The sequence below is a fragment of the Hydra vulgaris genome, chromosome 08, assembly GCF_038396675.1.
Source record: "Hydra vulgaris chromosome 08, alternate assembly HydraT2T_AEP".
Lineage (NCBI taxonomy): Eukaryota > Metazoa > Cnidaria > Hydrozoa > Anthoathecata > Hydridae > Hydra > Hydra vulgaris.
The window spans coordinates 34,475,332-34,503,156 of NC_088927.1; the positions used below are offsets into that span (position 1 = coordinate 34,475,332).

The window sequence follows — 27,825 nt, forward strand, 5'->3', positions numbered from 1 at the left end:
ATGTACTGAAAACTTTGCATTTATATCAATTATTTTAAAGTATTTTAATTTTTAGTTGAAACAAACACAGTCTTGAAAAAAAAAAAAAATTTTTATTGTTTTAGATTCATTTAAACAAATATTTAACAAAGAATCTAGTTTTTCCAATGACTGAAAAGTTTGCAATCTAAACTTTTTTTCTGTTACTATATTTTTTTATCTTTTCTATGTTCAGCCATTACTATTATCAGCTTTGAGTTTTTAAAAGAACTTATCAACACATTATTTTATTACTATGTTGTATTATATTTCAGTTGCAAGTGTAGATTGTGTGTGTTGGACTCTTCTTTTCTTCAACTATTTAGAATTGCTTTTTTAATTGTTGAGAAATCTTTAGACATAATTAAGATTAAACATGATGAAAACATCATGTTTAAATGAAACATAATAAAAACATCATGTTTAATTAAAACATGATGAAAACACCATATTTAATTAAAACACGATGAAAACATCATGTTTAATTAAAACATGATGAAAACATCATGTTTAATTAAAACATGATGAAAACATCATGTTTAATTAAAACATGATGAAAGCATCAAATTTAATTAAAACATGATAAAATCAACTTGTTTAATCAAAACATGAGGAAAACGTCATGTTTAATTAAAACATGATGAAAACATCATGTTTAATTAAAACATGATGAAAACATCATGTTTAATTAAAACATGATGAAAGCATCAAATTTAATTAAAACATGATAAAATCAACTTGTTTAATCAAAACATGAGGAAAACGTCATGTTTAATTAAAACATGATGAAAACGTCATGTTTAGGATTGATAAAACATGAAAAAAAAAGATCATGTTTAAAACATTTAATTAAAACATGATGAAAACATGTTAATTAAAACATGATGAAAACATTATGTTTAATTAAAACATGATGAAACATGTTTAAGACTGATAAAACATAATGAAAACATCATGTTTGATTAAAACATGATAAAAACATCATATTTAATTAAAACGTGATGAAAACATTATGTTTAAGACTGATAAAACATGATGGAAACATGTTTAATTAACTATACAGAATGTTCAAAAGTGTTACAGATTTTTGAAAACCTAACACACGCAGCTCTTTGGTAAATTAAAAAATTTTAAATTTAATAAAGAATCTAATTTACAAAATCATGATTCAATTGCAGCATTTAAAGTTATTTTCAACACTTAAGAAGTAGTTCAAATGTAAATTCTTTTGTTGATGGCTATGCCAAAAACAGCAAAATAAAACATTCTTTTTTCATAATAAATAATTTTGGAAGGATAAGAGAGTTGTTTACCTCAAAAATTTCAAAGATTTTTTCAAAAACTCTATACCTTAAGTTTTCGAAATTGTTAACTAACAAGCAGATTTGTCAATGGATTTTATAAATTGTTTAATTTTTTGGATCCTACAACTTTGTTTCATGACACAGTAGTTTTTTAACTACTATCTTATGAATAAAAACAAATATCAAGTGATATTTTTACTTTTTATCCAACAACAGTAACATATAAATAGGATCTTTATTATCAACATATAATTATATCGTAGAACTAGAATGATCAAAGACATAACTGTTAGATATTACCATTACTCCACAAAGTGATAACATGATGTTTTACTGTTCTTTTTATATCTAAACAAAAAGATTTTTTAAATCGATTAAATTAAATAGATTCTTAATCTTTCCTCCAAGTTCTGATAATTTTCAAATCCAGAACTTGATTGACTCCTCTTTATCTGCTAATTATTTTTATCTGTTTATTATTTTTAACTTCATTTTTTAAGTTTTTGTTTTATATTTTTTGCTTTTCCATACAATCTTTGACGAGATGTTTGTTTTTAATGGAATTTTCTTTGCATCAAAAACAACTCAAGTAAACAAATGTCAAGTAACTGAAATAAATCTATTTAAGTGAAGCCACATTGTCATGTACAGCATGAGTAATCACCTCAAAGTTTAGGATTTTGAAGATTTTGTGAAATGTAGATTTTGGTTAGGAACTATATAAATTAAAGACTTTGGTTAGTATATCTGGCCACATTTTAAAAAGCATATCTGGCCACATTTCATCTGCAACCTGTTTATCATCCAACCAGCAAGTGTTAAGGAAAAAAGCAAACTTTATTGACTAAATAAAATTAGCTTTGTAGACAAGATTATTAACCAACAACTGGAAACTTTAATAACTTCATTTATTTCTCAGTCAGTACATTCAAATCCTTATTTTAAAGCATCATAATGTAAATAAAAACAACAAACTGCAAAACTGATGATACTAATACTAGGATGTTAATGTTGCATGCTGCGTTGAAGTAGATAATATATTTTTAGCTTCAGTAGAAATAAATTGTTTTCCATGAGGTACAGAAAAAATTGTCTTTCTCTCACTGTAATCCTTTTCTTTATTTGTATTCTTGTGATAAAAAAAATCTTTCTTACTAAACCAAGCAGCTTTAGTTATGTCACTGAGTTTGGGTAACCATCAGGAAAATCTTGAATTACTAGATAATAGAAAATTAGGTTTGCTTTACTTTAAGCATTTTCATTAAGTTTCCTAAAATCAATTGAATACAGTCAGGTGATCTGTAATTAATATACATTAAACAATTTTTGGAGTACCTGTAAAATAAGTTCCCTTTTCTCTAACCAAACTCTTAAAAACTATTTTATGATTTTTTATAACTTTCTTAGAATTTTTACCCATATTTGCAAAAGCTACAAACCCTGTCATACTGCATGATAGTTCTTTTCTACTTTAATTGACTTAGAACAGCAAAAAAAAAAAAAAAAATCAAAATGGAATCAAATCAATTCTTAGTATCTAATAAGGTTGATTTCAGCTTATTTTGTTTTTCATTTTTATTCCCAATGCTATTCTATACATGCATGAATGTATTCTGGAATGAAATTTGTTGTATGTCTGAACTGGATCTAATAGTTCAGTTTTGGATCTAAATAGTTTATTTTTCACCTTGCTTTTTAAAAGCAAGGTGCAAAAATATATAGTTGGACCTACACTAGCAGTCAATTCTTTGTCACATTGTTGAACGCATGCCTCTCATTGATTTTTCTAAAAATACTTGCCAGAGTTGCTGTTCTAATGAGCTAAATTCACGTCCTTCACAGTGATTGAATTGCTCAAAAGCCATTTATCTGATTGTTTTTTTCAAAAATCAGTACTTCATAAATCTCTCCATTTGTTGCACTTACCTATTTTTCAAAACAGTTTTCTTTATATGGTATGTGTTTTGATGTCAAATGGCTCATATAAGTTACAACCTAATAAAACCTAATAAAGTTACCTACTACATAATAAAGTTACCTACTACATAATAAAGTTACCTACTACATAATAAAGTTACCTACTACATAATAAAGTTACCTACTACATAATTGAAAAACCAAGCATGAAATAAAAGAACACTTTTATCCATAAAAATTATTTTAAATATTTTTAAAAAGTTTTTATAAAGCTATAATATAAATGTCAATTAACACACAATATTTCCACATTTATTTGGGGCAAAAGCGAGGTAATTCTAGTGTTACCTTAGTTATGCACTGGACATATACGTAAACTATAACACTTTTATATTATAAAGGCAAATAATTAAAAAAATTACTACACCTCCATTAGTCTTTGAATTTTCATTTTTTCACTTTCTAGTTGAAACTTTGTCTCTGATAAAGAAAAAGTAGAAACAAATATACACTCTTTTTTTTTTAGAAATGAAACTAAAAATTAAAACAAAAAAATATTTTTTAAAAACAAAACTTTGACTTTTGACAAAAGAATTTTTGAATTATTTTTTAATTTAAATAAAAGTTTATTTTCATTATTAAAGTTGAATATATTTTTTTCAAGTTATTGCAACTTTTTTTTTTTTTAAACTTATTTACTAATAGTTATTATGAATTAAACTAATTAATAATAACTATTAATTAGTTAAGTAATAGTTATTATTAATTAAAAATTAAAGTTAAAATTCCAATAAATGGCAACAGCCTTATTAAATCTTTTACTTCCACTTAAATTCCTTTAAACCTTCTTGGACTATTTTTTACTACTGACCTCTCATGGTAACCATATATAGAACCCATTGCAAACTTGGAACTTGCTAAGGATGCCTCTCTTATTATGCTTGCTAATTTCTCACCTAATTCTATTCTTTATCTCTATAAGTCACTTATCTACCCTTGAATGAAATATTGCTGTAATATATAAGCTCTTCTAATGATGCCTTTCCTCTTTTAAAAAAGGTCTAAAAATGTAGACCTGGTGATGCTTAAACTACCCAGCTTGAGTCTGCCACATCATCTCAAAATTGGATTATTTCCCCTTTTCTATCAATACTAGCATCTCTTGTTCTACATAGCAAAAAAAATATGACCATAAAAGTTCCTTTATGCTCAAAAAATTTTTTCTTTTTATTTAGATGCCATTTAGGTTTTTATGTGAACATCAGTTCTTATGTAAACATCAGTTTTTATGCAAACATCAGTTCTTATGTAAACATCAGTTCTTATGTGAACATCAGTTCATATGTAAACATCAGTTCTTATGTAAACATCAGTTTTTATGTGAACATCAGTTCTTATGTAAACATCAGTTCTTATGTAAACATCAGTTTTTATGCAAACATCCGTTCTTATGTAAACATCAGTTCTTATGTGAACATCAGTTCATATGTAAACATCAGTTCTTATGTAAACATCAGTTTTTATGTGAACATCAGTTCTTATGTAAACATCAGTTCTTATGTAAACATCAGTTCTTATGTAAACATCAGTTTTTATGTGAACATCAGTTCTTATGTAAACATTAGTTTTTATGCAAACATCAGTTCTTATGTAAACATCAGTTCTTATGTAAACATCAGTTCATATGTAAACACCAGTTCTTACGTAAACATCAGTTTTTAGAAATTCACTCCCATCTTAAAAACTCTATATAAAAATGACATCAAATAATATTAATAATATAAATAACAATGTATAGACAGGAAAAGTTACAAACAGTTATAAACTGACAAAACATAACAACTTACCATAACCATTGCAGTGCATAAAATTGGATTTTAAAGAATAAAAACTATTATTTTTTCATAAAAGTTCTTAGGAATTTTTTATTATTACTTTTTATGAGATTTTAATTTTTTTCAAAATATCAAATTTTACATTTTTAACTTAATTATAAACTTTTTAAATTTTTGATAAACTTCTATTGAGATTTTATTGATTGTTAGGATTTTAACTCACCAATCATAATTTATAAAGGTAAAATAAAAATTTAATATGTTATCAAGAAAAAATAACGATAATAAAAAAAATATAATTTCATAAAAACATAGAAAATATTAAATAAATATCAAATTGATGTTTAACAAAATAATAAAAAAAAAATATTTAACAATATTAACTGAGAAATAATAGTAAAATATAAAAACAAAAATTTGAATTTAACGAAAGAAAAAAGTACATAATAAAGCTTGAATTATATGTATAAACATTGTATTTTGCATTTATGATTATCTACATAGAACATGCAAGGAATGATGAACATGCAAGAGCCTGCAAATGTACATTATAGTATATATGTATATAGTATGTACCTATATATGTATACAATATATATATATATATATAACAGTCTGCTCTGTAAGCTGTAGTATATTTTTTTTTTGAAGAAAAATTTGCTTTAAATAGATTTTGCAGGAATTTAACTGAAGTTGAAACCCATGTCCCTATTTTGAATGTTTATTTTAATTTAAGAGCTTATTCAAATCATAATATAGAATATTAAATTAATTTTTTACTTATTTGTGAAAAGAAGATTTTTGTTAAATCTTTTGCTTGGATGACATACTAAATCATAAAATTGTATATAAAAACTTAATTGAAGGTAATAATAAAAATTATCAATAAAAAACTGAGATATATTGATATAGTACCATATTTAATAAGCAACACATTATTAAAACATCATAAGATATGATAAGTTACACATTATTTTTTTGCAAGTTGCACATTATTTTTTTGCAAGTTGCACTTCATTTTTTTTGCAAGATATACATTTTTTTTGCAAGTTGCATATCCACCTCGCAACCTCAGTACAATAAAACAACTAATATACTTTTCAGATTTAAATAAATTTATTACTTCGAAGCTACTTTCATTACTGAAAATTAATTTTTTAAAGACCACTCAATACTCTCTTTACACCATATTAATCTTGTTGATTACACCATTTTAATCTTGTTGATCACACCATCTTAATCTTGTCAGCCATTCTTTAGCCATCAGCATGGGTTTTCTAACAACAGCATAAATACCAATGTTTTTCTTAAGTAAAATGCTTCTAACTGTATTTGAACAAAGATATTTTTTACAGTTTTTGTAGAATGTATTGGTAAGCTCATGATAACTTAACCTCTGATTGATCCTTGATGAAATATAAGATTGTTGTAGCGCTTTGTAGTTTTTATTAACCTACTGAATCATGCATGATTTTAGATGGTACCAGGCATTTTTAATGTTTTTGAAGTTTTCTTTAAAAGCATTTAAAACGGCTTTAATTGTGACTTAACTCATCATCATAAGGACTTTTATGCAACTAACATCTATTTTCTTTCCTTAATCTACCTAAGTTTTAATTTTTTTAATCTATCTAAGTTTTTATTTTTTTAATCTACCTAAGTTTTTATTTTTTTAATCTACCTAAGTTTTTATTTAAAAGAACAAAAATTTAAGATAGCATTTTATAATATCAAAAGTTATTGATTATTATGCTTACCTTGTCTAAAAAACTTATATACAAAAAAAATTAAAAAAACAAACAAGAAAAACACAATTTTAATTGTATTTCAAATAAAACTATATCTTTAAATTAAATTTATAATTAAAAAACAATAGTCTAAGAAATGGTATTTAACAAAAATCTCATAGAAACATATCAGTTAAATGCCCTTTTTAAATAAAATTTAAATTTGATCTAATAAATAATCCTGAATTTTAAAAAATATTTTTCTTTACAATTCTTATCTTAATTTATATTTTATATCTTTTTTTCAATAAGTTAAATTCATGCTTTATTTTAAATTCATGCTTTATTTTAAATTCATGCTTTATTTTAAATTCATGCTTTATTTTAAATTCATGCTTTATTTTAAATTCATGCTTTATTTTAAATTCATGCTTTATTTTAAATTCATGCTTTATTTTAAATTCATGCTTTATTTTAAATTCATGCTTTATTTTAAAGCATCTACATAATAATACTTATTACATAAAGATAAATATAGCTATTTAAAAAATTTTGCACATATTTTCACACTTCCTCAGTATATATGTAAAAAGCAAACAAGGGAGGAGGAGGGGAGGAAAAAAAATTTACAATATTTTTACATTAATTTAAGTTCTGTACATAGAGAATACAACTTGATACACAATTTGAATCCTGTACATAAAGAGTAGTAATAAAAAATAAAACCTTGCATGTGTTTTGAAGACTTTATCAATCCAGAAACATTCATTGAATCATCTTGCTCTTCCTGTTTCCTCTGTTTTAATTGTATAACCTTCTTACGTAAAGAATGATTTTCTGAAACAATCATTTGCAGTTCTTGATGATACCTCTCACGAGCTGCGCTCAGTGGATTATTACTCAAGCACATCACTTTTATTTTTGATGGATCATAATCTCCCTAATAAACAATAACAGTTTCTTCTTTAAAACAAAAAATGTTAACTCACTAACAAACATTTTTAATAACAATAAGTAAGTCTTAATTAGCGTTTATTACCTTTTATTATTAAAAAATTAATAAAAATCATTTGTATTATACAGCGATAATAAAGTTTAAAATTCAACTGTTAAAATACCTGAATCTCTTTTTTCTGTATTCTGAGTTCTAAGAAACTTTTTTCGTTTTTTAATATATCAAAAGCTGCTTTAAGCCTTTCTAACTCTTGTCTAAAAATTAAATTAGAATATACCATAGCATGGTTAAATGTGTTATTAGCATAGTTAGAATAAATTATTGTTAGAATACATTATAAGTATGGTTCTGATTTCTATTTGTTCTGTGCATTAACAGAATTCCTATTTTATTAGGTTGTTTTCTTAGATAAAGCATTTTTATTGCTTGGAAAATAAAATAAAAACCAATAATTTACTTTGAAAATTAATAATTTATATAATCATTATCCCTATCAACTTTATGTAAACTCCGCAAGACCAACTTAATTGCTTTTAATAACTTTATTTTTATTAAAATTAAATTTCAGTTAAAATTAAGAAATAGATTTAAACATGCAGTTTTAACACCAAATTCTTGTTGTCATTAATGATGATATAAGAACGATTTAATAAATATTTTAAATAAACTATTAGTAAATAAAAATTAGAAGAAAAAATTGAACATAAATATTGAATATTATAAATAGATTACAAAGATATTTTTACTCAACTATACAAAGTTAAAATTTTACTTGTATATTTCAACATCTTTTTTATCTTCCTTGTATTTAGAAATCTCCTTCTATAAAAAAACAATTATAACATTTATCATAAATTATAAAAATTAAAATTATCATTATAAATTTCATGTTTAAATTCATCATATATTTTATGCTATTTCGTCTTTAACAAATATATTATTCATTATTTCTTCATAAAAGTTTACGAATTACAAGTAAAATACACAAAAAAATGAGAATTTTTTGATAAAATATTGCAGTAATTGGAGCCTTGGAAATAAAAATACCCCAAAACATCCCCTACTTTGAATGCAAGGACAATGAGTTGATGATATATTTTTTAGCATACAATATGAAATTTAAATACATTTTTTAGTGTTCGAAAGTTTGACAATATGAAATTTACAACTCATTTTGGGAATGAAAATTTTAGATGGTCATAACTTCTACACATTTTTTACAAATTAACTTTTAAACATTTAAAGATTATTAAATGAAACTTGAAACCTGTCAATGTATTCCAGTTTAGTTTAATTTTCAAAATTAAATTCATTCATTGGTAAAATACACCCATTGGTTTAAAAAGTACATTCTCATACTTTTTTCTAATGATATTCTTGAGCAAATTAACATTTGTGGTAATTTCAGTGATCCTTAGGAAACTCCTATGATAAACTTTTAAGACTTTAAAAGCTACTTTGCCCAGAAAACCAAAATAAAATTTTATTTCAAAAGAATTAACTTTATTTAATGTACTCTTCTATAACTAAACTCAATGAACATAATATAATTCAATAAACAAATTTATTGATTTGTATTTTGTGCTGCTCTAAAACAGTTAATGCGGATGCCAGCTTTACATTCAGGAAAAAAATTTTGCTCAAAGCAAAGAGATAACATATAATTTTGCTCAGAGCAAAGAGATAACATACAATTTTGCTCAGAGCAAAGAGATAACATACAATTTTGCTCAGAGCAAAGAGATAACATACAATTGGAATCAAATATTTTTTTAATCATTAAATGAACATTTAAAGTTTTTTTGATTTGATTATTATGGTTGATTTGGTTCAACTTTTCCTTTACGGCTTTACCTGCTCTATTTTGAGGAACATATTTAAACATCTTTAAACATTTTAAAAATACTTATTTGAGCTTATTTTAAAAATGCTTAAAAAGATGTTTTTCCTCATTCCTAAGTATTATTTTGGGGAGGGGGTCAAAAGTAATCAAAGTATTTTAAACTGCTTATAAAATAAAATTAAAAGACAAAACTATTAAACAACTTAAAAAACAATTTTAAAACTTCTACCTCTAACTTTGCAACAACATTGGATAATTCTGTTATTTGAGAATGTGCCTAAATAAAAAAAAAACTTGATAAATAATTAAATTAGAATAATAAATTAGAATTAAAAAAAAAAACTTGATAAATTATTAAATTTGAATAATAAATACGTCTAATTGATAAAATTAACAAACAAATTTTTTAATGCTTCAGTTTATTGGGATATTACTTATGCTCATAGTAAAATTTAATAAATTATTATTATTATTTAGTGTATAATTATTGTATAATTATTGTAATAACTCTTTTTTAGTACATAACTATAGTTACTATATAAGATTTTCTTTTCTTTTGAACTGTTCAAAACGAAATAGACGTAATTATGCAAAAGTTGGTTTAAAAGGTTTAGCAGAGATGTAACTTTAAAAAAAAGTTGTCATTAATATCTTTTAGTTTCGTTGATTATATTTTTATAAATTTCAAAGTAAAACTTTGAACTTTAAATGTGTACAAAGTGTATACCTGAAAAAATCAGTTAACATTGCTATTAGCTGAGTTAAAACAGTTGTAGCAAAACAAAAAATGAAGAATCAAGTAATGTTTAAATATAAAGAACAAAGTACTATGTTTAAACATGAAGAACAAAGCACTATATTTGAACATAAAAAACTTCTTTATGTTTTAAAATAATACTTTATAAAAGATGATAAATCCCATAATTGCAAGATCAATTTCAAGAAGAATTTTCAAGAAGAATTTCTGATTGTTACGATTGTTTCAATTTTAGCTAATAATTTGTACTTAATTTCTGTCATTTTGAAATTTACAGTTTTACTTACAAAATCTAATTATATATTTTTTAACATCTTCACTTCCAACAAGGCTGCAAGCGACCACTAATTTGAGGTGGAAGTAAATGGAAGAAAAAAGATGAAGATTGTAGAGCAAGATAACAATTGACAGACAACTTAAAGGATTGCAAATTATATGAATCAGGAAAGCAAGATGAAGGAAGCAAATTCCAAAGAACTGATATTCGAGGAAAAAAACTAGACCAATAAGAGTTTTTGAAGCACTTAGGAACAGTCACAGAAAAAAGATGAGACTTAATTGAATGACGAGTAACACAAGAATGAAATTTTGTAGATGGAACAATAGATGCTAGGTTTTTAGAGCAGTGCTGATTATAGTACAATTTGCTTGTATTTTTTTTTTCATCAATGACTCAATTCTGTACCTAAAACAATGATTTTACTCTGTATAAGACAGTAGTGTTGTCTTTGAAATTATTTATCTCATAAAAGTCTGCTAAACCTTTAAAAATCTCTTTATAAATAAATAAATGTAAATTAAAAAGATATCATAAATGTGCCTGAAAATAAAACTTCATGCTTAAAATATTCATATATATATTGCATAAATATCTGTATATTGCATAAAATATGTGTATATTACATAAAATATGTGTATATTGTATATTACATAAAATATGTGTATATTACATATTTTTACTGATACTTACCAATTGATTTACCTTTTGCATTCTTTTTATGCACATTATAGACATAACAACAACAGCTCTTTATGCACATTATAGACATAACAACAACAGCTTTTTATGCACATTATAGACATAACAACAACAGCTCTTTATGCACATTATAGACATAACAACAACAGCTTTTTATGCACATTATAGACATAGCAACAACAGCTTTTTATGCACATTATAGACATAACAACAACAGCTTTTTATGCACATTATAGACATAACAACAACAGCTTTTTTCCACAAAGTAATGAAAGTGGTGAGCGCAAGTACATGACTCAAAAATTTTGATAAGTATCAAGTTCATGTAATATAACAATTTCTTAAATTATAGTGTTCAAAGTTTTAAGGCATTCAAAAAAGTTTAAAACTTAGCCAACGCCACATAAATAAAATTTCATACAAACTAAAATATTACACTTGCATCATACTTAACAATTACAATAACTATTTAATCAAAAGTAACAAGTAATAAGTTGTAAATGCAGAAACAATAATTTATTACTAATTACATAATTTATGTAACATTAATTGCAACATTAATTATTTGACTTAAAATAGACAAAGGATTCTGTCTGATTTCAGCAATCGAACTTTGAGAAATAGTAAATCTGTGAGAAATCTGTTTTTTTCCATTTCTTGAAAAGTCTATAACTAAAATCAAACTTTATTTGTTTCAGACATTTATACCAAACTATTTGTTTATATAAAATGTAGAAAAGTATAATAAATTGTGGCAGGAATTTTATTATTAAACTAATTTATTATAATATATTTCTTAATATTGCTTTATTATATTATAATATATTACAACTCTTGATTTTCAATGATTAAAAAATATTTAATAAAAAATCATTTCTAGTGTCTGAAGTCATTCCAAGTGACTTTGAATTTATAGACAGTTCTGGATAAATAAAAGTCCAAAATTCGGGTAAAACCTCTTTTATTGAAAAAGTTATTTAGATGCTAATTTCTATTTTCTAGAAGCTTCTTTTTAAACTGTCATTTTTTAAATCTTTTTCACTGACTTTTTTATTTTCACATAAAATGTGAAAATAACTCTGAAAATAAAGAAAACATGTATTGCTTGGCTAAGTGCAAAGTAAAACAAGCTGTATACAAGGCTAATTACAACAGATAACATGTAGTAAAGAGTATTTACCTATTCAGAGTGTTTAGTTAAGCAAAGCTAATGGTTCATCTAGAGTATTAACTGAGATAATAAATAATTCTTGAAATGTAGTTGTTCAGTGTTCAGTGAGAGTCAGATCTTTGTAATGTAGATGTAAAAGAAGATAAAATCCAAGATGATTAGAAGAAAAATTAGATAGCAAAGATTTTTAAAGGAAGTAGAGACATATTAGAATGTGGTTCTTATCAAGGAATAAAATTGCTTGACAAAGTAACAAAAATTTTAGCAAAAACTATTGCCAACAAAATAAGAAGCAGTGTATTTATTAATAACATGCAGTTTGATTTTAGGCCAGGACAGAAAACAACAGATCTGTTGTTCTCTATCCTGACAATAAATACTGCATCTATGCAATATTTATTGCAAAGCAAGCTTAAGAAAGATTTTAGGAAAAGAAAAAAAAGATTTGTTGATTGCATTTAAGGACCTTGAAAAAACTTTTGGCAAAGTACCAAGAGGCTGTAGGATTTTAGGTATTTAGGTATTAAAGAATGGTTAATAACAGATCACATGGCTATGTATGAAAAAATCACAACAGCCAAAATAAATGATGAAGAGAGTGATTGCTTTAAAGTAGAGGTTGATGTGCATCGGAGTTCAGTTGTACAGTCATTTGTTTATTATTAACGATTTGGAAGCTCTCATCATGATTTACCATGAAAGCTTTGATTTCACATACAGAAGAACTAATATTAAGGTGTTTAAAAATGAAATGGAAGCATGTTGGGGAAACAGTATTATGAGTAATGTCTAGTGCAAGTGCTGATAGAAGGATGCTTAAGAATGATAACAATGATAATGTTGATGATGACAAAGATAATGATGATGATGATGATGATGATGATGATGATGATGATGATGATGATGATGATGATGATGATGATGATGAAAGTGGTGATGATGATGCTTAAGGAACCACTTTTAATTATTCGTGTTGTTAAAAACAATAAGATCTTTATTATTTAAACATTTATTGTTGTTCTTTGTATATTATTAATAATATGTATATTATTAATAATGTACCATAATTAATATAGCACTTGTAAAGAAAACAACTAAAACCAGGGAAATTTAGTGTAGAACCTAAGATATATAAAAAAATTGTTGCAATATGTGTATATAATATTGTGATAAATAAAAAACCTCCTCCATTTTAACAGCCATTTGATCTTCTTGATTCTTTGAAGGTGAATTTTCATAACTTGATAATATTCTTCTTAAACCTTCTCGTTCCTATAAATTAGCAATATATATGTATATATATATACATATATATAATATATATAATATATATATATATATATATATATGTATATATATATACATATATATAATATATATATATATATATAATATATATATATATATATATATATATATATATATATATATATATATATTAAGGTGGTTCTAAAAACAACTTTTTTGAAAAAAATCTGCTCCCACCCCTTAAATGTGTTCTATATAATACGAAAACACTAGGTTTAAATTTTTTTTGAAAAAAACATATTTATAGAGGTCCCCCAAGACCCTTTAATATTTAACGGGTCCCTAATATTTTCAAAAAAAAAGTTTCTCAAAAATAGGTCAACCTGGTACTCAAATGAAGCGCAATTATATAAAAATTTCAAAAACATTATTCATTTTGAAAAATAAATTTGAAGTTTAAACTTATTTATCACAATTACTATGAAAAATTCACTTATTTCATTTTTTGCTAAAAAACAAGATTTTTACGTAGTAAAACCTAAAATAACTTTATTATTTCAAAATGAATGTTATTTTTGAAATTTTTATATAATTTCGCTTCATTTGAGTACCAAGTTGACCTATTTTCGAGAAAATTTTTTTTTTTAAATATTAGGAACCCGTTAAATATTAAAGGGTTTTGGGGGACCTCTAAAAATATTTTTTATTCAACAAAATTTTAAACCTAGCGTTTTTGTATTATATAGAACACATTTAAAGGGTGGGAGCAGATTTTTTTCAAAAAAATTGTTTTTAGGGCCACCCTAATATATATATATATATACATATATATACATATATATATATATATATATATATATATATATATATATATATATATACATATATATATATATATATATATATATATATATATATATATATATATATATATATATATATATATATATATATATATATATATATATATATATATATATGGCGCACTTACCTCAAAAAAGGATGAAACCATCCCATTAACATAAAATAGAACTGCCATTTTAAAAATAAGAAAAAAAAAAACTTCTAAGCTGAAGACGCTGGTCACAACAATCCAGCGAAAATTTCTTTTAAAAAATAAAATTAGTATCGAGAGAAACTCGTGTTTATTGATGTTCATAAAATAATAATTATATATATATATTTATAAATATAAAAGAACATCGGATGTCTTACCTCAGATAGCAAGCTTACATTGGCCCAACATAAGTTTTAATATTGGCAAATAAATTTTGTTGGGCCAACATTTAGCCAATGTTTTTTTTCAGCATAATATTTCATTTCTGCAAATTGGTTTTTTGCAAATATCTTACTTCATTGGGCCCACATTTAGCGAATGTTTTTTTTCAGCGTAATATTTTGATTCTATAAATCAGTTTTTGGCAAATATTTTACTATGTTGGGCCAACATTTGACCAATGTACTATCAAATCAATATTTTGCTATAAAAATCTGTTCTTACACTAATGCCGTAGATCTGTTGAGCCAATATTTGTCCAATGTAGTCGTGGATCATTTTTTTGGTATATTTATAAAACTTGATGCATAACATTTTTAAAAAATGGAATGGTTTTACAAAATGAAAAAAGGTTTTGATATTATCTTTTTATCTTTTTAAATTATAAAAATAAACAAAATAGGCTATATTTATTAATTATCTAAGAATCTTAAAAGGTTGCCTCATTAGAAGTCAACTTCAAGAGGTTCTTGTGACTTGATGTTTTATTTTTTTTAAATAATAAAATATTAATTAAAATTTAAACAATGTGCTTATAACATTTTACTACAATCAAAATGATTAATTTAATAATAAAGGCAATAATCAAATTATTTTTGTGTAAGATCTTACAGTATGTTACAACTTTGTATTTATGACTGACCATTGGACTAAGTATACAGAAGCTGTTACACCTATAAAATTTTTACTGTGTTACTTTTAAAATGCCTTCCTTCTTTATTAAATATTTGAAATGTCATACAGTAATAAGTAACAAAAAAAAAAATTTTTTTTTAATTTATTCATAATAGTTTATATTAGCATATTATTATCATATTATATATATATAGCATATTAATATGCAATAGCAAATGTTGCTATTGGTGAATGATTTAGAAAAGTTATTTTTTCATTTTCAATTTTGCATTACACAATCACTTTCAATTTGTTATGTTTCTTTGGTGCATAATTAAACAAACAGCTAATTTTTTTACAGAAGCTGTGAAGTCAAATAAGCATGGCTTAGGCAGGCATGTGATAGAGATGGTTTAAGAAAAAATGATAGTCGTGGGCACCAAAGATCATTTAGCTAAACATTAGCACCAAATGTCATCAGCTGAACACGATTCAACAACAAGTAGCTCAACCAATATCTCCTTAAATTTTATTGGGAATTTTTTTATTTAAAACTTAATGTGTTTGTTTTTGATTTATGTTTGGAGTTTGCAAAATGTATATTTAATTGAGAAACTATGTAAATTAAATAAATAAATTTTTATACTTGTATCATACATTTTTATTTTTATTTCTCTACAAATTTCAATGTAGCAATGCAAATCACACATTGTAACAACAATTTGTAGCATAAAATGTTAGACCGATATACAACATTTGTTGTTGAATTCAGTATAGACCTAATTTATAACAACATTTACCTTATGTTGTATACAATATTGTCAACATGTTACATACCATATTAGGTCAGTATTGCATACAATGTTGGGCCAATGTTGGGTAAATGTTGTATACGAAATTGGGTCAATGTTGTATACAATGTTGGGCCAATGCCTAAACAATGATCAAAGCTGCATTGGGCCAACATCGAATTTCAACGTTAGGCCAATGTATCACCATGCATCAGTCCAACGTTGGGCCAATGAAAGCTTGCTATCATTATTCTTAGCCAGCGCTTTCGTGCTCAAGCCATTTTGCGCTTGCCGACACGCCTGCAAAAACTTTAATGAGAATATAAAAAAGTGCTTGCCTAAAAAAATAAAGCACTTTTTAAAAATTGCAACAAATCTTTTTCATTTATCAAATACTTTCATAAAAAATCATGAAAAAGCTTTATGTATGACTTATTTTATTTAGAACTTAAATAAAACATTCGTTTTGCCATTCATGATGTAATTATTTTGTTAAGAATTTAAATAAACTTCTTTTTTACTGTTTTTTTTTAATTATTTTATCTAAAATTTATCAAAACGTTTGTTTTAATAAAACAAATTGATTTAAATAATAAAAACAGTATAAAACATTAAAAAAATAAAAAGCAAACACATTCTGCATTAAAAATAAATAAATTCAATTCAATTAAGTTTGCATTTTTGCTGTAATTTTAAAATTATTTAAAAATGTTTTTTTTATATGCATTTGCAATTGTTTTAACAGCTTTGGCTTTACGACAACACAGATAAATTGGATTCAAGTCAAAAGAAATTAAAGTGATGTAATCTTTTTTGTCAAAAAATCATTATTTTCTCTCCATGCTCTCAAAGCCAACAATTTATAGTTGTGTATATATATATATATATATATATATATATATATATATATATATATATATATATATATATATATATATATATATATATATATATATATATATATATATATATATATATATATATATATAGTATATATATATATATATATATATATATATGTATATATATATATATATATATATATATATATATATATATATATCTATATAGTGAGTTTGGTGTTTATAAATATTTTTTTTACACAACAATTTATAAAACTATTTATAACTATATTTATAAAACACAAAAAACCATCATCGTCACCAAGTTCTCTGAACCATTCATAAATCATTCACTAATATTCATGAAGCAACTTTTTTTCTGTTGAGTCTTATCTCTTGCAAAGTTTACCAGACCTACTTGCTCTTTATGAGGTAATTTGAGTTCAGCTGTCTCATCTTGTGATCTTAGTGTTGATTGTTATCTTTCTTTAATTCCTAAAGAATCCAATAGTCACATGCTTGGCCTGGGCATTTACATTCGTATAAATTCACTCATTTGTCTGGAAACTAGGTTTGAATTCACAGACAATTCTTTTATGTGCTTTCATTTAGCACCACTTCACTCTATCGCCTTTCTCTTTGTCTAAACCACTCTCAAAACGGCACTCTTTTCGATGTTATTTCTGATCAAATTGACCTCTCTCTTTATCCATCAGCCAATATCGTTGTTGTTGATGACAAAACAATTCTTCTGAAAACAGACATCTATTTACTATTGCTAGAAACCATTGTAAAAAGGTTTTGTCTAACGCTTAAGCCCGCTATTCTCAGGTCATGAAATCTTGTATTTCATCACAAAAATTAGACTCGTGACTTCTGAAGAATCTTTAACAGTATCAATAATAAGGGGAAATCTGTTATTGCACCTCTCTTGTATGGTTCAGATATTTTCACCTCACCTAAAGACAAAGCTGAATTGTTTGCTAAGAACTTTTCTTAAATATCATCTCTTAATTCCACTAGTTGCATTCTACCTGATATAGCTGTCAAACAGATTGATTCATTGCTTGACATTTGTATTGCTCCAGCATCTGTATCAAAAGTGATTTTCTGCTTAGACTCTTCTACAGCTTGTGGTCCGGACAACATACCTATTATAGTCTTGCCGAAGTGTCCTCTGGAGCTGTAATCTATATTTTCAAAACTATTTAAAAAGTGCTTATCAGAGTCTTGTTTTCCAGCCAGCTGGAAAACGGCATCTGTTATCCCTATTTTCAAAAATTCTGGAGAGCGATCTGACTCGTCTAGCTACTGTCCCATTGATCTTCTTCATACCATAAGCAAGGTTTTTAAATCTTTAATTAACAAACACTTATTCTCTCATCTTGAATCTAATAACTTACTTTCTGATCATCAATAAGGATTTCGATCTTCTTATTCTACAGCTGATTTGCTAAAAGTAATAACTGATAGGTTTTATCGTGCACTAGATAGAGGTGAAGACATTAAGGTTATCACTCTTGACATTTCTGAAGCTTTTGATAAAGTTTGGAATGCTGGTCTTCTCCATAAGCTTTCTTCTTACGGTGTATCTGGTAACATCTTAATAATAAATAATAAGATTATTGAATCCTTCCTTACCAATTGTAGCATAAAAGTTGTCCTTGATGGACAGCACTCTTCTTCATATCCTGTAACTTCAGGGGTTTGTCAAAGTTCAATTCTTGGCCCTATACTTTTTTTAATTTACATTAATGATCTTTCAAATATTCTCACATCTAAGGTGGCATTGTTCGCTGATGGTACTACCATTTATTCTTGTCATAATAATTTTATCGAAATTAAAGTTCACAGTGACTGGTGAACTTTAATTCTGATAAAAATCAATTTTTAGCTAATCATTATCGCAATAATTTAGATCTTCCTATATTTATGAATGGTAATGTACTCGAAGAGTCATCTACCCTTCATTTTCTAGGATTAACTTCCAATCTTTCTTGGAAACCATATATCAAATCCACTTCAAAATTATCATTTGCTAAGGTTGCATCTCTTTTCTTTATCTTTATTTTTATTCTTCATCTCTATAAATCTCTAATCCGTCATTGTATGGAATACTGTTGCCATATCTGGGGCGAATTTTCTAATTATGCCCTTTCTCTTTTAGACAAGGTGCAAAAACTCATTGTAAATATAGTTGGACCTGCTCTTGCAGCCAACCTCCAACCATTATCACATTGTCTTAATGTTGCTTCTCTTTCCCTTTTCTACAAATACTATAATGGGCACTGCTCTAAAGAGCTAGCGTCTCTTGTACCATCTACTAAAATTCATTATCTTGTTACTTGTCATTCAATTAAGTCTCATATTTTTCTTATACTGTTCCTAAGTGCTCCAAAAACTCTTATTGGTCTAGTTTTTCCTTGAACATCAGTTTTTTGGAATTCGCTTCCTTCATCTTGCTTTCCCGATTCATATAATTTGCAATCTTTTAAGTTGTCTGTCAATCATTATCTTGCTCTACAAACTTTATCTTTTCTCTTGCAGTAACTTCCAACTCTAATAGTGGTTGCTTGCAGCCTTGTTGAAAGCAATGATGTTGAGGAAAAAAAAAAAAATATATATATATATATACTAGAAAATTCATGGGCACCCGTTGCGCCTGTTTTTAGCAACTTTTTACATTCGTAAATGATATTTATTTTGAGAAGTGAAGCCACTGAAGGTCAATAAATCTTTTATATATTATGCATACCTAATGAGTGTTTTTAAGTGAAAAATAATTAAAGTTAAAAATTTAAATGACTGAAAACAATGTTAGAAATGGAAAAAACTAGAATAAAATAAAAACAAATGTTAGAAATGAAAAATCCTAGATTAAAAAAATTCACTAAAGAACTTCTTTGTAAACTATATTAAGAGCATAACAATAACGCCTTTCTTTAAAAGCAAGACATGTTATGCGCATTTAAGTTATTTATTAACTGAATTACTTATCTATTTATTAACCGTCGTGTCTTTTATTATATTGTTATTTATTAATATATTAGCAACAATTAGTTAATTATTAAAAATTTATATATATTCTTTTTGGGTAGCGCTCCTGCAATGAGATTTTTTTTAAATTTCAACGGAGAAACAAGTTGAGCATAGTACTACCAGTTAATGAGGCAAGAGCTCTACCACTACACCACTATTACATTTACCACAGATTTGATACATGGAAACAAATTTATGCGAGTACAAACTTTGTCCAACAATCTTTGTGACAATTTGTAATTTAGGTCCTTTCCTTTTTTAATATCAAATGAAACACCTGTAAGTAGATCTATTAAATTTTTGCGAAAATAATGTAATCTTGTTTGTGAAATGCTTAGAATCTTCTAAGCAAACTCCTAACCAAACCATGACTTTTTGTGGAACCAAACCATGACTTTTTGTGGAAGCTTCTGTTTTTGTTTAACACTTCCATTCTTATCCGCTTCAGCACAGTTCAAAGCCCAAACTTGATCGTTTTAACAGTTGTGCATGTTGTTGAGATCAAATATTTTGAGAATTCTTTGAGAATTCTCAAAGATTGTTTATTCTAAACTGTGATGAACCTAATTTGCAAAGGTGATTCTTTTTGAGTGTTAATCAGGATTGGTTCAACACTTTTCTTGTATGATGTTAATCCTAAATTCTTTTTCAGAATTTTCTGAACACTTCTCAACATTGTATGTTCACTGGCCAGTTTTCAAGTTGAGACTTTTTTGGGTGTATACGAATACTACACGACATTCAAGTCTGAAAAATCATTTCAGTATATTTTGCAATAGTCATATATGCAATAAATAGTCATGTGTGCAAATGGTTGTGAAGAGCATGCAAATGGCTGTGAAGAGTGTGGAAATGGTTGTGAAGACCATTTTTATGGAATAACATTTTAAATACTACTAATGATTTTTCTCAAAAAAATGTAGTTTTGATTCTTTTTACTTTTTTATTTTATATGTTAATTCACATACAGTGTTTATATTCACATACAGTGTTTATATTCACATACAGTGTTTATATTGCCCCAGGTTATATTGATAGGAGTGTAAACTACAAAACCTATAACCATAACTGTGGGAATCAGCAACTTTTTTTTCTTTAAGTAGTGTTATAATAAATATTATATTTTTAAACATAAAACAAATTTAAGGTCAATGGGTCTAGTGATAACATATTGGGGCATTTAATTAATAAATTACCAACTTACAATGTTAACAATGTAATTTTTATCACTCTATGAAAAACAACTATAATTGTGTTAATGGTGTGGGGTTAAGCTTAGACAGACAAGCTATTAATTTTACACCAATTAAAAAGTTGCTTTAGAAATTTTTAAAATAAGTTGAACTTATTTTTAAGTTGCATATGTGCAATAAAACCAAATTTGAATCAAAATTTTTAATTTTTTTATTTCAGATGAATAGTAAGATATATTTTTCCGAAGTGTGTATGGACAACTGACAAACTAACAAAGTAGAGTTCAACCTGCCAGCTTAAATAGGTCTAACAAATAAGTACAACTATATTTTGTTGCATAAGCATAACAAGTCTGGGTTTTAACTTACATTTTTTAAGTTGTAGTAGCCTAAAATTCTTTTAGATCTTCTAATTTGCAGTACAGAAATTTTGAACATACGTGAAAGTAATTTTAGGTGTTTCAGTAAACTTGAGAATTATAATAAGATAATAACATTGCAACCTAAAACATAAGATGTATAAGACCAAATGAACGCTACCAACATAATAACAGGTGTTGAATGAAAGTTAAATATAAGATATGATGAACTTAAAAAAGCTGCTTACATAACTTCTACAAATTTAGCTTTTAATATATAAATCTTTTTTTTAGCTTAGTGCTAAAAAATGTTGTACGTTTTGGAATAAGATAATTATTATAGAGAGAGTCAACTTTAAAATCAAATCTGCGGCCATCTAAATCTAACTTGAACTTTGACTAACTGATCTAAATCTAACTTGAACTAAAACTAACTTGAATCTAAATTTAACTTTCTTTTAAATAAATGTATTTTCACAAATTATTATACAGACTCCAAGAATCAGCTAAACCAATTCCATTTAACAATTCACAAACTATGTTGGGTACTGAAGATACTACATCTGTAAATATTATTAAGTGATTTCATGGCGTTATGCTTAGCAGTATGTCTCCTCAAGCAATAGATGCAGATGACAACTGTTTATATTGAGCTGCATTATTAGCTTTATTTGGAACACAGTAGTATTTTATGATAAAAAATCTTTTTCCATTACAATCTGATTTTGACTCTGATTTTGAGACAGAAGAAAACATCAACCAATCATGTTATAGAAAAGAAGAAAACAAATCAGGGTGTCAGTCATTACACAGTTTTGCTAATGAATATCAAGTCGTATTCAATATGGTACAATCTAATAATTTTGTAAGAAAATTTGATTATGACAATCAACACACCCTAAATGTTACTCTTTACAATGTTAGACTAATTAGTGAAAATGTTTGGATTTAGATATTTTTTTGTGCTCTGTGTTTTAGAGAACGTAATACAGACCAACTAATCTTGGGAAGAGCTTGCATTGTTTTGTTTAATAGATTTATATTTTTGAAGATCTGGACGTGTAATTTACAGACGTGTAACGTGAAGTTGTCAAAATCAACAGATGGATAAATGGCAATCTGGTTGACAAATAAATCTTTGTAAAAATACTTACTTTTTATGTAGAAACACATCATTTTTATTTTATTGTTTTATTGCACTATATGACTTACGCTCAACTAAAGTGGTTTTTCAGGCTCTGGTGTGGTCTGGTGTAGTATTTGTATATGCTTCTTTTTTTTTGTTTTAAACAACTTTTCACTTTTTGAATCATTCTTTTTTGTAGATTTAGATAAGCATTTGTCAACTTTTTTTGTTTATTTTATTCAATACAACTTTTTTAGAAAAAGAATTTTAAAAAAGAATAAAAAAAAGATTGCTGCCCCAATCCAAATTTTCAGTTGATGTAGCGGCACTCCTTGTACCTGACCCCTATTTAGTCAGTAACTTATATTGTGTACTTTGATAAGCAGTATAAATGTTATACATACGACCTGTACATACAAGTACATATATATATATAACATTAGAAACAAATTTAGATCTGACATCATACTGACATCATACTGACTTAGGAAGCCGTAAGAGATTAGTACAAAAATAACTGAGGGTTAAACTGTATATAAAAATGTCAGCATTTTTGCATGGAAAAAATATATCAATATACACTATATTAATTCTGCATATGAACACAAAAACAATAAATTTGTATTCAAATAAACTGTGGGACAATAATCCAATAAAACTCATGCTACACTCTAATACATAGAAAAATAAAAAAGTCATAGATAACTAAGTAAAACCAAGCCAAAACAAAAAACGGACTAAAACTCACAAACATGTAAGAAACAGACTAAAACTCACAAACTGTAAGGAACAGACTCAAACTCACAAACTTATAAAGATATGGATAGTATTGTATAGGCAGAAATATAAAGGTTAAAACAAACCGTTGACACTAAGGCAAGTTTCCTCTCAAGTTTTTTATTAGCTTCTTCCAACTGTTCATTTGCATTCTAGAAATATTAAAAAACAAAAAAATTAAATATTTTTTATATGTGTTATGTTGAACTTCAAATAAATTATTCAAAATATAAGTTTAATTTTCTGATCATTAGTTTTCTTTATTTTATATGAAGAATTTTATTAATGATCGATAAATAATCTCAAAACTTTCTAGATGTGACTATGTTGTCAAACATAAATTGTTGACTATATTGATTTTCCCAGTGTGGTCTTCATTTCAGTATAACTGTAGACTTGACAGAAATTGTAGACAAAATGAAAATTGTAAATAAGGAAAACAGCACTTTTCTACTTTGTTTTATTTTTAAGTACAGTATTTTGTTTACATTTAATAATTAATAATAATTGATAATAATTAATAATAAACATTACATCAAATTTATTTGCATTATTTTTCATTAAATCCGAAAAAATAAAATAATATTTTTAGTTATAGGATTTTATTAGCAGTATTGGTTTTTAACAATTGTCAGGATAGATTTTAAATTTACATATTTTATATTTGATTTGTGTAGCACTTATATTAGTTTTGTTTTTTAAATAAATCAAATATAAGTTAAATTAATTAATTGTGTTATTTTTATTGGGTTATTATACATTTTACATTACAATAAATCAAAAACTAATTTTCAACAAATCAAGATTAACCAAATTTTTTTATAGGTCAACAATTTTTAAATTTTTAAATTATACTAAAAGACTTAATTTTTATTAATGACTGATATTATTGTTTTCCAATTTTTAAGGCCCACAAAGATATTTTAAGGCCGGTCCACAAAGATATTTTAAGGCCGGTCCACAAAGATATTTTTTAAGGCCGGTCCACAAAGATATTTTTTAGTTTTGAGATATAATTTTCTTATTGATAACAAAATTATATAAGAAAAAAAAAAAACAAGTAAAAAAATCATGAAGTTGATTGTTAATATTTACATAAATAACTAGTTTTGAAATTGACTGGAAATTTATTTCCTTAGGATTATTTTGAAAGTTGAAAATGTTAGCCACACAATTGAAAGCTTATTTAGTTACTTATGTTTTAAAAGTAAAAACAAAGAACTTCCTTTCTTGCATTCTAAAATAGCTATGGCAAATAAAATTCATATGGTTACAGACAAAAAATCTATTTGCGTGAAAAAACAGACAGATCTTTAAAAAGAGAAATTTATTCAAGAAGCTAAAGTTACCAGCACTAGAGGAACAGCGGAACAAGAATCTAAGCATTATTTTATCACTAACTTTAGAATCTTTTAAATATTGAAAGAAAAAGAAAACAAAAAAATATATATTATTTTTTGTATTTTGTATTACATTGTCTTCTCCAGTAGCCACTGACTGTATTGAACATGACAAAACGCTGGTAACATCACTTTTAAATGAACTTAATATTGAATGTAAACATGTTGCTATTAGATACTTCAGAGATGAAAAGCACATCAGCTCAAGAAGGTTCATCACCAGTAGTTTTTAACAATGAAATACGAAGAAAGACTTAACAATTCTCGAAATGATATCTACATCAACCCAGATGAGAATCCTGCTCAAAAGAGGTAATCAAAACTACTACATATAGAATGTAACAGACTCAACAAAGAAAAACTTGAAAGCAAAAGGATCATCCCTTTTTTTTTGCCATTCATAGTGATAGAGTTACGCACCATGATGGAGTTTGGGACTCGACTCTTGAACTTGTTAAGACAGAATTAAAACTTAAATCTATCCACAACAGAATCAATATTAAAATGATTATTAATAATGAAACAAAATAAAAAAATAATATTAGTTGTTTTTATACAAATAGAACTTTGTTGAACAGGGTGAAACTTGCTGAAACCTTATTCAAACTTCAAAAGCACCACAAGTCTTGTCTTCATAACAGAAACATGGTCTAAGGAAAACTCTACTTCTAATCTCACTAATTACACAATCATCATGATGATCACAAAACTAATCCTCATGGTGGATTAGTTTTGCATCTATATATCTGATACACATGAATTTTAAAAAGTTATGAATTCCAAAATAAATCTTCTTAAGTCTTCTAATCACATGACACCTTGACAGTACCACATGGTCTAATTACACTGCAACCACCACAAACGCACTAGCTAAAGATTTTTATGAGACCTTTGATTCCAACTATTTAACGCAATACCTTGATTTTAATACTTTTCCATTAAACTCTATATTAGGCCCAACTCTCTAGATGCTATATTAACTGAAACTTCTCAACACATATTTTCTCTTAACAGATCTCAACTTGGTTGTACCAAAAAAAGACAAACTTATTTAATTCTAACTTGGAACTATGCTGTAGAATCTTCAAGCTCTCCTAGATATCTGTTTTCTTCATCTCAACAAGATTTCAAAAATGGTAACTTTAAAAAACTAAGCAATTATTTCAAAGATATCAACTAAGTTAATCATTTTAAAAATTTAAATATTGATAAATGTTATGAAGCATTACAATCTATCTATATTGAAGGATATAATACAAATACCAAGTCACAAAAGAAGTAATCTCTGGAATAAAAACAAAAATAAACTTTATTACAGAAGCAAAGACCGAATCTGGCATCTGGACATTAAAAAATACAATAATTGATGCAAAAAAATAAAATAAAAAAACTTTTATTCATTCTACTCTATTTATTATATTCATTCTATTATATTTATTATATTTATTTTGTTCAATCTATATCAGAAAAAGCTAAGACAAAATTGAAACTTATTTATTAATATTTAAACATGAAAATGAAATTTAAAAATCAAATAAGATCTATGAAAAAACCAAATGGCAACGTTACGACTGAATGATCAAATGAATGATGAATGAATAATCAAAAAATATAGCTACGATCCTTAACAATATCTTTTCACCTGTTTTTACTCCTTTAAGTTCAAGAAACATTTTTTATGTATTTTTGAATACTGGCAACGCACATGTCTTTCTGTACCACTTTTATTCATCTTATACATCAATGACATTACAGACCTAGTTAGCAATCCAATGAAGTTATATGCTGACAACAGCTAAGTCATTTCCACCAACTTGACTCTTGACAACCCAGTTCTGCTCTAGAACAATATAAATTAAATTACGTTTTGGACCACAACCTGGTGCTTGCGGCTTAACTACAAAAAATTGCCTCTTTTTGCATTTTACAATTTATTTATTTTTTAATATTACTTCACCTCCCCAAGACCGAGAAGGCCACTACAGTCTAGAAGGCTACTATAATTGCAATTACAACCCTCTCTCAACTTTATAACTCAAAAACACAAACCTTGCCAAAAAGGGCCGTTGCTCAGAGAAACTTTAGCACAGTTAAGCACAGTACTGCCAGGGACGTTGTGGGGATCAAACTCGGAACTACTTGTTTATGAGGCAAGCACTCTTGCACTTCACATGACCTTAAATGGAACACACACATTGAAATAATATCATTAAAAGCTAACTTTGTGCTTGGTCAAATGAAGAAAGCTTTATCAACTCTCGGAGTTAGGAAAAATAAGGTCTGCAATAATTTGCTGACCTCAAACTTTTAAAAGTCGGCATCTGGTCGGCAAAAATAATTTAATACGAAGGTCTTACCATAAAACATAGAAACAAGGTAGGCAATTTTTTGCTGACCTCAAACACTTTAAGGTCGGCAGTTTGGTCAGCATTGCCAAATGCTGACCCTAATTCCGAGGGTTGCTTTATCAATAAAAATGCACAAATTTGGAAGAGCCTCTACACATCGCTGGTCAGACCTCATCTCAAGTATGTTGCTCCTGTATAGAATTCTCTTTCTGCACACAACATTAAAAAATTTGGAAAAGGCCTAAACAACGCCACTAAAGCAATTCCAATTCTCAAAGCATTTCGAGCAAAGCCAGATCTATCAC

General features: G+C 26.2%; 1 protein-coding gene across 2 annotated transcripts in view; it reads right to left on the reverse strand.

Annotated features, from left to right (window-relative positions):
- The window catches only part of LOC100215536 (mitotic spindle assembly checkpoint protein MAD1), a 56,587-nt gene that overhangs the window by 10,060 nt on the left and 18,702 nt on the right, over positions 1–27,825 (reverse strand). For both annotated transcript variants that reach the window (XM_065803510.1, XM_065803509.1), the window contains exons 11-17: positions 23,859–23,924; positions 13,689–13,778; positions 9,829–9,876; positions 8,529–8,578; positions 7,920–8,010; positions 7,528–7,741; positions 3,667–3,719 (exon numbers count right to left, since the gene is read on the reverse strand). In XM_065803510.1, the coding sequence (XP_065659582.1) occupies positions 3,667–3,719; positions 7,528–7,741; positions 7,920–8,010; positions 8,529–8,578; positions 9,829–9,876; positions 13,689–13,778; positions 23,859–23,924 (612 nt within the window). The remainder of the gene's footprint in view (positions 1–3,666; positions 3,720–7,527; positions 7,742–7,919; positions 8,011–8,528; positions 8,579–9,828; positions 9,877–13,688; positions 13,779–23,858; positions 23,925–27,825) is intronic.